The sequence below is a fragment of the Spermophilus citellus genome, assembly GCF_964194105.1.
Source record: "Spermophilus citellus genome assembly, chromosome: 1".
Lineage (NCBI taxonomy): Eukaryota > Metazoa > Chordata > Mammalia > Rodentia > Sciuridae > Spermophilus > Spermophilus citellus.
The window spans coordinates 189,446,077-189,457,234 of record NC_138182.1 but is presented as its reverse complement, the minus strand read 5'-3'; the positions used below and the strand labels follow the sequence as shown (position 1 = coordinate 189,457,234).

The 11,158-nt window shown below is 40.1% G+C and overlaps 2 protein-coding genes across 2 annotated transcripts; both read left to right on the top strand.

The window, feature by feature from the left end:
• On the top strand, nt 1-2,698 carry LOC308650690 (protocadherin gamma-A1; the record flags this gene model as incomplete). Its single annotated transcript, XM_081296917.1, has 1 exon — nt 1-2,698. Exon 1 carries the CDS (start codon nt 266-268, stop codon nt 2,696-2,698), a length of 2,433 nt encoding a protein of 810 aa, XP_081153043.1. The 5' UTR covers nt 1-265.
• A 4,746-nt stretch (nt 2,699-7,444) lies between these two features.
• Nucleotides 7,445-9,892, top strand: LOC308654305 (protocadherin gamma-A2-like; the record flags this gene model as incomplete). The annotated part of the gene is made up of 1 exon (XM_081303504.1): nt 7,445-9,892. One exon carries the CDS (start codon nt 7,445-7,447, stop codon nt 9,890-9,892), a length of 2,448 nt encoding a protein of 815 aa, XP_081159630.1.
• Between the last annotated feature and the right edge of the window lie 1,266 nt (nt 9,893-11,158).

The window sequence follows — 11,158 nt, the reverse complement described above, 5'->3', positions numbered from 1 at the left end:
AGAACTCTGGGCGTCGCTGTTCACCAATCTGGCAATACCAGCACTACACGCACGCCCAATTAAAAAAAAAAAAAAAAAATTGTTCCTCTTCAGACCTTCATCACTTGCCACGAAATAAAAAATGTCTATCTGAGGCTGCCCAAACCCTAATTCTGGATGACTCTGTGCTCGGAATTGTCTTGAAAATTGAGGTAATGTAGCCTCTGAAAAGCAGAGAAAGGATACCCTTTGATGCTAGACTGAGAAATTACGAATCCAGAGAGCAATGGCGATTCCGGCGAAGCTGACCCGCTGCAGCGGGATGGTGATGCTGTGCCTTTTTCTGGAGCTGCTGTTGGCAGCCAGTGCCAGGAATATCCTATACTCAGTGCCAGAAGAGACAGACAAAGGTTCCTTCGTGGGCAACATTGCCAAGGACCTGGGGCTGGAGCCCCAGGAGCTGGCGGAGCGCGGAGTCCGCATCGTCTCCAGAGGTAGGACGCAGCTTTTCTCTTTGAACCCCCGAAGCGGCAGCTTGGTCACCGCAGGCAGGATAGACCGGGAGGAGCTCTGCGCCCAGAGTTCACGGTGTCTGGTGAGTTTTAACATCCTTGTTGAGGATGAAATGAAACTTTTCCCTATTGAAGTAGAAATAATTGATATTAATGACAACACTCCACAATTCCAGTTTGAAGAACTGGAATTTAAAATGAATGAAATAACGACTCCAGGTACCAGGATCCCTCTTCCTTTTGGGAAAGACCTTGATGTGGGTATGAACTCACTCCAGAGCTACCAGCTCAGTTACAACCCTCATTTCTCCCTGGATGTGCAACATGGACCTGATGGGCCCCAACATCCAGAGATGGTGCTGCAGAGTCCGCTAGACAGAGAAGAAGAAGCTGTTCACCACCTTGTGCTCACTGCCTCTGATGGGGGCAGCCCAGTTCATTCAGGGACCGTCCACATTCGTGTTCAGGTGGTGGATGTGAATGATAACCCTCCAGCCTTTACTCAGGCAGAATATCAAACGAGTGTCCCTGAGAATGTCCCACTAGGCACCCAGTTACTCATGGTAAATGCCACTGATCCAGATGAGGGAGCCAATGGAGAAGTAACATACTCCTTTCATAATATAGACCACAAAGTGGCCCAAGTATTTCAGTTGGATTCATACACAGGAGTAATATCAAATAAAGAACCACTGGATTTTGAAGAATACAAAATTTATCCAATGGAAATTCAAGCTCAGGATGGTGCTGGACTCATGGCCAGAGCTAAGGTGCTAATCAAAGTTTTGGATGTAAATGATAATGCCCCAGAAGTGAGTATCACTTCTGTCACCACTGCAGTCCCAGAAAATTTTCCTCCTGGGACCATAATTGCTCTTATCAATGTGCATGACCAAGACTCAGGAGAAAATGGTCACATCACATGTTCCATTCCTGAAAATCTACCTTTTAAATTGGAAAAGTTAGTTGATAATTATTACCGTTTAGTAACAGAAAGAACACTGGACAGAGAACTTACTTCTGAGTACAACATCACAGTAACAGCAACAGATCAGGGAAATCCAACTCTGTCTACCCAAACTCACGTTTTGCTCCTAGTGACAGACATCAATGACAATCCCCCGCTTTTCTATCAGGACTCCTATTCTATCTACATTCCTGAAAATAACCCCAGAGGGGCCTCTATCTTCTCAGTGAGAGCCCAGGATATCGACAGCAATGAAAATGCTCAAATCACTTACTCCCTGGTGGAGGACATCATTCAGGGAGCACCTTTGTCCTCCTACCTCTCCATCAACTCCGACACTGGGGTCATTTACACATTGCGATCTTTTGACTATGAACAGTTCCAAAACTTGCAACTGAGAGTGACAGCCCAAGATAGTGGGAACCCACCACTCAGCAGCAATGTGTCACTTAGCCTATTCATCCTGGACCAGAATGACAATACTCCAGAGATCCTGTACCCTGTCCTTCCTACCGATGGTTCCACTGGCGTAGAGCTGGCACCCCGCTCTGCAGAGCCTGGATACCTGGTGACCAAAGTGGTGGCAGTAGACAGAGATTCAGGTCAGAATGCATGGCTGTCCTATCGCCTGCTCAAGGCCAGTGAGCCAGGGCTTTTCTCAGTGGGGCTGCACACAGGTGAGGTGCGTACAGCAAGGGCCCTGCTAGACAGAGATGCTCTCAAGCAGAGTCTTGTGGTAGCTGTCCAGGACCATGGCCAACCCCTTCTTTCAGCCACAGTCACACTCACCATAGCTGTGGCAGACAGCATCCCTGACATCCTGGCAGATCTGAGCAGCATCAGTACCATTGCCAACCCAGAAGACTCAGACCTCACGCTATACCTGGTGGTGGCGGTGGCTACTGTCTCCTGTGTCTTTCTTGCCTTTGTCACTGTGCTGCTGGCACTCAGACTTCGGCGCTGGCACTCAACACGTTTGCTCCAGGCAGCAGGCAGTGGGTTAGAAGGCATGCCTGCCTCACACTTTGTGGGCATAGAAGGAATTCGTGCTTTCCTGCAGACCTATTCCCACGAGGTCTCCCTCACCACGGACTCCAGGAAGAGTCACCTGATCTTCCCTCAGCCCAACTATGCAGACACACTCATCAGTCAGGAGAGCTGTGAGAAAAAGGATTTTCTATCAGTACCGCAGTCTTTACTTGAAGATAAAAAGGAAACATTTTCTCAGGTAATCTTGTAGTAACTTTATAAACTATCTAGATTTAAATAATATATTATTTTACTTACTTACTTTCACTTTTTACTACAGTTTTTTTTCCCATGTGCCCTAGTAGATTTCTATTATAATCGTTGGAGAATCGTGATTAAACAGGATTTCAATTTACATTCATTATTTATTATTATTTTCACATTGAAAAGACATCTGTAATCATAGGTAAGAGATGGAGAAGAAGAGTAGGTGTATAGTGCTGCATGTTCTTTTGGAAAGAGCACCATACTAGGAAATCAGGAGATCTAGCTTCTAACATTTTCTTGCTTGACTCTGGCCAAATTATTTCATTGTTTTGAGTTTATTGTCTTCTTATCTGAAAGAAATGGAGTTTATCTAGAAAAGGCTGGCCAATATTTAGAATACTAATACTACTTACTCATTTCCTTAAGTTATAAGCATCTGATAATTTACTTAAAGCAGATGTCATCTGTCAGGATGTTGTGGTATTTTATTTAGCAACATTTGAAAAGATGAAGATTGTCTAAAGTAGTATTTTCAGTTATGTTAATATAAAATTACAGAAATTGATATAAGCTGCAATTTTAAATTGTTGTTGAATATCTTGGTCCTTTGTTTAATCTCTTATTATGAGATATTTTATGAATGCTGAAGAATACGTCAATTTAAGTAATTTCCAAAATGAGGGACAAAATGAACAACAGAAAATTTACCTTGCAACCTGAGAACTTTTAAAGCCTCCTTATTGTACATTATGCCTGTAATGAAAATGACTAACAAAAATCAAGTATATATTTCATTTTAAGTTGTATTAACTCAACAGGAAGAAATACATTGTAAAGGAGTAAGCCCAAAAGAAGTGACAGGAATACATTTTGATGATATTTATCTGTATATCCACATTTAGATATACAGGAATACATTTTGATGATATTTATCTGTATATCCACATTCATGGCAACATTACTCACAATAGCCAAAAGGTGGAAGCACCCCAAGAGCTCACTGACAGATGGATGGATAAACAAAGGGTTACATATGTGTGTGTATACACACATGTACATCATATACATATATACAAATATACATACATACATGTATAAATACAGATTAAAAAGGAAGGAAAGGGGGAAATTTTGCCATAATGAGACATGATGAACATTAAAGACATTGTACTAGGTGAAATAATCCAGTCATAGAAGGACAAATACTGTATGATTCCTCTTATATGAGGCTCCTACATTATTCAAATTCACAGAGACAAAAGTAGAATTATGGTTGCCAAGTGCTGGAGGGAGGGGAACAGGAGCTTGTGTTTAATATAGAGTTTCAGTTGGGGAGGATGAAACAGTTCTGAAGGTGAATAGTGGTGATGGTTACACAATAATGTAATATGATTGTATTTAATGTCACAAACCACACACTTAAAGTGATCAAAGTGGGAAATTTTGTTATATGTATTTTAGTGCAATTTTTTAAGAAATCAAGCCCACTTACCCTGCTGGTAAGATAATGTTTTTTTTTTTTAAATCCACATGTAAAAGCTATGTGGAGAAGGAGAGGCCATGAGACTATATAAACAGTCACCCAGATACCTCAGTATACCAGCTGAGCCCAGTCCTCAGATGATGCTATACAGTAACCACAAGCAAGCTAGCAAAAGAACTGAAATAACTCATCCTGTCCCAGATGGAAGATTATTGAACAAATAAATCCAAGTTGTATTAAGCCACTAAATTTTAGGAATGGTTTATTGTACAGCAAAGATAACGGAAGCAATGTACATGTGATTTGACCCAGGAATGGTTTCTAGTTGATATCTTGGCCTAGGAAAAAAATGTGTATATATGGAGAGATGTCTAGTTTTTGCCTGTTGGCTGCAATAACAAAGAGGAAAAGGAGGGAAGGAAATCAAAAGAAAAGAAAGTATCATGAAATAAGTAATTTAATACCCTAATACAGATATACAGGAATACATTTTTATTATTTTTCACATTAATGGGGTTTTATACAGCAAATAAAAAGAATGTAACATAAATAAATTTCAAAATGTAATGATGAGGAAAAAGTGACTCACAGAATAAATATGGCATGCTACTATTGAATTTCAAATAGGCAAAAATATATGGATGCAAGTATATGTAGTTAAAAAATAAAAACATGGAGCTGGAGATATAGCTCAGAGGTAGAACACTTGATAAGGTCTTGGGTTCAATCCCCAACACTGCAAAATATAAAATAAAAGCATGGATGGGAATAATAAATGTGGTTCTGTATCCTGGATATTGATTAGTTCTACAGAGGGAGAAATGTGGCTGTTACTAAAGAAGAGTACAAGAATAATTCATCTCTTCCCATGGTTTTGTTTTTAAAATTTCAGGAAAGAATTATAAATGGTCAATGCCTTTTTTAGAAATGGAGTATTTACCTTAGTCTCAAAGTATCTCTCTGTAAGAAAGTTATTAATTACAAAGGGAAACACAATAATTTTACAATAGGGAGAGCTGGAAGTTACAAGGAAGTTACCCTAGTGATCAAAGTTAATATTAACAGTATTGGGACAAATATATCATGTACCTCCTGATAAGATGCACTGAGAAGGATATAACATCATTCCTGTAGTATTTATGCAAAAAAAGTATAACCTGAATCTAATCAGGAAAAAGAATCAGATAAACCCTAATGAAAGACATTTTACAAAATGCTGACTAGTGTTCTTCAAAAGTATAAAGTCATGAAATATTTAAAAAGCCTGATAAACTGCCTCAGATTAAGTGCTACTAAAAAGACATAATTAAATGCAGTGTGTGGTCCTGGATTGGACCCTAGGCCATATAATTTTTTATTTTGCTTTAAAAAGTCATTATTATAACAACTAACAAAAATCTGATAATTTTTATCATATTTTGGTAATGATAGAATGTTCTTAATTTTAAAAACCTACAGAGAAGTATTTAAAAATGAAGTATCATGTCTGCAACTTACTCTGATCCTGGGGTGGCAGGGGAGAACATGAAACCAAAATCTTAATATTTGGGGAAATGTGAGTGAAGACATGAAATCCATATCCTCAGATTTCATGTCTGTCGATTCAACCAATCATAGATTGAAAATATTTGAAAAAAATTACATCTATACTGAACATATACAGGCAATCTTGTCATTATTCCATAAACAATAAAGTATAACAACTATTTATATAGCATTTACATCATATTAGGTATTATTTGTAATCTAGAGATGACTTAAAGTGTACAGAAGGATATACATGGAAATGCTATGCTATTTTATATACAGGACTTGAGTATCCTTAGATTTCAGTATCTACTAGAGCCCTGGAGCTAATCCCCCTCAGATATCAAGGGATAACTATACAAGAGAATTCTTTGTGCTATTTTTATAACTTTTCTATAAATCTGAAATTACTAAAAATAAGGTTTGAAAACCAATCTCATTTACATATGGCAACATGTCAAGATTTTATGAAGTCAACTGGTATGCACATAAACTTTAGTCATTGTATTTTCTGTACTAGTGTGTATTTTTGAAATTTTTCAAATATATTTTTGAAATAAACATATTATACAGGAGTACATAAAAATGCAAAGACACACATGTGTTGTATTTTATGCCCTTAGAAAAAAATAAATATCAGAAAAAGGAATTAGCAACCTCAGACATCTTTGAATGATTGATTCCTAGGCTATGGTGAGAACCCCTTCCTGCTCAAGTTTTATCTAATTAACAAAGCCATCTTCAGTTTCCATAACATTCCATGCTGTCTCTGAGATTCTAGAACATTATTCAAGCCTATTTGTCTATCCAATTGCACTGTTTCGGATTCATCTCCAATCATGTCCTGGAAGTCTTTCCTGATCCCTAAATCTAGGCTGAATAGCCTACCTCTGTATCCCCCCCCCATTGCCCACCTTATGTCATAGCCATTATCAAACTCTATAATTAGACCTTCTTTACTATTGTGTGTCCTCTCCAATCTTTCAAGTTTCCCAAGAACAGGTTCATTGTTTCCATCTCCAGCCTGGATCAAATAAAGTGTGAAGTACATATGCCAAATTAAGGGTCTGATGATTCAGTAAATACAGGTTTGGAACTTGAATCCTAAACCATCAAGCACAGGAATTCAAAACATATAACCTTAGAAGAAAATATAGCTAGTGTTTTTAAATGGATCTTTTTTTTTTTTTTTGTCTCGTACAAATAAGAGGTGGAAAATGTTTGAAACGAGAGCAACTGTAGAGTTAATTCCTTGAGCATTCAATAATACTCTAGCAACTGCTATCAAGGTCACATACACTTAGACCACTGTTATTAATTCTGAGAAGAAGAGTTCTAGCTTCAAAGATTTATTTCTAAAGTGTCTTAGAACTGTAATATTCTTTAAAGCATTTTTTTAAAAGTCACAGCCGAACATCAACAAGATATAACCGGGATTTGCCTGAACGGGTGCAGAAACTATCTAGGCCTCTGAGCGTCGCTGTTTACCACATAAGGAGTAAAAGGCAGGGAGACAACCAACCCAACAATACCGCTTCCACAACATAAAGGGCTGGCATTGGTCCGCAAGCTCCGGGATGGCGAAGAAACTCAGTCCGGCAGCCCGTTAGTTCTCACCACGGAGACCTGGGTCTTGTAGGTGCTGGTTGTCTCAGACCCTGGGAAATAAAGATCCGCGGAATCCCTCACTGGATGCTGGAAGTGGACTTAAAAGAAAACACCTCGGCTCTGCAAAGGGAAATGGCGTCTCTGCAAAGGTTACTGCACTACAGAAGTCTGGTCCTGCTGTGCCTTCTCTTGGCCGACCTTTGGGAGGCAGGAGCTGGGCAAATTCGCTATTCTGTGCCAGAGGAGATCGACAAAGGCTCCTTCGTGGGCAACATTGCCAAGGACTTGAGCTGGAAGCCCCTGGTACTGGCAGAGCGGGGAGTTCGCATCGTCTCCAGAGGTAGGACACAGCTCTTTGCTTTGGACCCACGAAGTGGGAGTTTGATCACTGCAGACAGAATAGACCGGGAGGAGCTCTGCGCTCAGAGCGAGCGGTGTTTGGTGAACTTTAACATACTACTGGAAGATAAATTGACCATTTTTTCAGTAGAGGTGGAAATAACAGATATTAATGATAATGCCCCTCGCTTTGGAGTAGAGGAACTGGAGCTAAAAATAAGTGAAATGAATACACCAGGATTCCGGATTCCTCTTAAGAGTGCGCATGATGCGGATGTAGGAGAGAATACCCTGAAGAAGTATGAACTCAACTCAAATGACCATTTTTCTCTGGATGTGCGAAGCGGAACTGATGGGAACAAATACCCCGAGCTAGTGCTGGAGCGTGCTCTGGATCGTGAGAAAGAGGCAGTTCACCATTTCATTCTGGTCGCTTCTGACGGGGGTGACCCGGTCCGATCTGGAACCTGCCGCATCCGTGTCAAGGTCCTAGATGCAAATGATAATGCTCCCGTTTTTACACAGCCAGAGTACCATGTAAGCGTTCCAGAGAATATGCCTGTAGGCACCCGGATACTCACAGTGACCGCCACTGATTCGGATGAGGGATATAATGCTCAAGTCACATATTTTCGAGAGAAACCTCCTGGAGAAACAGCAGCGATATTTGAGCTTAAGTCATCTGGAGATATAACAATCATAAAAAGTCTAGACTTTGAGGATGCTAAGTTACATGAAATTGATATTGAAGCTCAGGATGGTCCAGGCCTTCTGACCAGAACAAAGGTTATTGTAACAGTTCTGGACGTTAATGACAATGCCCCAGAATTTTACATGACATCTGCTACTAGCTCAGTTCCTGAAGACTCTCCTCCAGGAACCATAATTGCACTTTTCAATGTACATGATAGAGACTCTGGACAGAATGCTTTTGTCACATGTTCACTCCCAGAGAAACTTCCTTTCAAGTTAGAAAGGTCAGTGGACAATTACCACCGACTGGTTACAACCACAACCCTTGACAGGGAACAGATTTCCTTTTATAACATCACTTTAACTGCTAAAGATGGCGGGAACCCACCTTTATCCACAGATGCTCATGTTTTGCTGCAGGTGGCTGACATCAATGACAACCCACCCACATTCCGAAGCAGGTCCTATTCTGCCTACATTTTGGAAAACAATCCCAGAGGCACCTCCATCTTTTCAGTGTTGGCTGATGACCCCGACAGTGATGACAATGCCCGTGTAACTTATTCTTTAGCAGAGGACACCTTTCAAGGAGCACCCCTGTCCTCTTACATCTCTATCAACTCTGACACTGGGGTCCTTTATGCTCTTCGCTCCTTTGATTATGAGGAATTCCAAGATATGCAGCTGTGGGTGATAGCGCTGGACAGTGGTAACCCTCCACTCAGTAGCAATGTATCCTTGAACCTGTTCTTGGTGGATCAGAATGACAACGTGCCTGAGATCCTGTATCCTACCCTCCCAACTGATGGATCCACTGGTATGGAGCTGGCACCCCGCTCTGCAGAGCCAGGATACCTGGTAACTAAGGTGGTGGCAGTAGACAGAGACTCAGGCCAGAATGCCTGGTTGTCATACCGCTTGCTGAAGGCCAGTGAGCCTGGGCTTTTCTCTGTAGGGCTGCACACTGGAGAGGTGCGTACCGCAAGGGCCCTGATAGATAGAGATGCACTCAAACAGAGTCTCGTGATGGCTGTTCAGGACCATGGCCAGCCCCCTCTCTCGGCCACAGTCACACTCACAATAGCTGTGGCAGACAGCATCCCCGAGGTCCTGGCAGACTTGGGCAGCATTGAAACACCTGCTGATCCAGATAATTCAGACATCACACTCTACCTGGTAGTGGCAGTAGCCGCTGTCTCCTGTGTTTTCCTGGCCTTTGTCATAGTGCTGTTGGCACTCAGGCTGCATCGCTGGCACTCTTCCCGCCAGCTTCAGACTGCTGGAGACAAGTTGGCAGGTGTACCCACCTCGAACTTCATGGGTGTGGATGGAGTGCACGCTTTCCTGCAGACTTATTCCCATGAAGTCTCCCTCACCACAGACTCACGGCAGAGCCACCTGATCTTCCCTCAGCCCAACTATGCAGACACGCTCATCAGCCAAGAGAGCTGTGAGAAAAAGGATTTTCTATCAGCACCTCAATCTCTACTTGATGAAAAAGGAGATACAACATTTCAGGTAAACATCTTTTCAGAACTTGCTTATTAGGTATTTTGCTAAAATAAATTTAGCCAATTATTGAGTTGCCTGCACTGTTACTATACCCATTTTATTCATATTTCCTTGAGGATGTATTTATTTTTTAGTTAATGAGTCCTGGCAAATTATTCCTAGGTAATTTTACGTGTTCACAGGATGTAAGACAGAGTAGAAGCCAATCGAGTAATTGGTGAAAACCAGTCATTAAGAGGTTAAGGTGGTATTTAGATAATCAAAAAAAAAAAAAACTCTGCCTCAGAGAACTGGAATATCTGCTTTCTCCCACTTTTCTACCCCTGGAAAAATCATCTGCATGAATTAACAATTATTTCTGTCTTAAAAATGTGGAAGTTAGATTTCATTTTGACTCAATACTCTTCTTTAAAACAAGACTTTGGGCTCATATTTGAATTTGTGTTTAAATAATGAACATCTTGGTTAATTCTTTCTCACTTGGTCTTAATATTTTTCTTTTCATTTGTCAGTGAAGTTCTTTATTTTCCTAATTTGCATGTCCTTACCTATTAAAAATGGAAATTTAGAAATATAGTTTCATTTTCTTTTGGTACTACAGTTTGAACTGTGGACTTCTTAGCATTCTCTCTATCACTAGGTACACACCAAGCCCAGAAATAAACATTCTTTATAGTGTTTCAGAAAGGCACATCATGGTAGCTTTGCTTGGTATAAGTCTCATGGACCTCTAAAGCAGCTATGTGTTCCTTTAATAACTGATTTATCATTTGCTCTATAATAAATTGGTAAAATGACAATACACAGGTTTCCCTTTGCTAATACTTTTTATCTCATATCTAGAAACCATGTTGCCTTTTATCTTTAAAAATAGTTTATGTCTTCAATATAACTTTTCTTAAAGAAGGGATTCAGAGACTGCATAGTACAATTGCCCCTAAAGATCTTTGTACATCTGTCTTCTCAAAGTTTCCTACTTATAGTAGCTGCTAAAGAATGTTCCAAATCCCTCACCCAATCCAAGATCCTCCCACAATTACATTTTTCTTCCACATTCTCCTTCCTATGTTGGATTTTAGTATGTGGGTAATATTTTAATAACAGAAGACAATGAACACACTAATATTCTCTGTGTTGGAATCATTTCTTATTTTGATCTGGAAGTAATAATGTACTAATTGAGTCTTGTATTTAATGGTATTTAAGATACTGTGGTTCCTTTTCATATTTAAGAGGATCTGTTAAGGGAAAGTTTGAGAAAATGTATGCCATTGTGCTTATTAATATTACACAAAATTATGT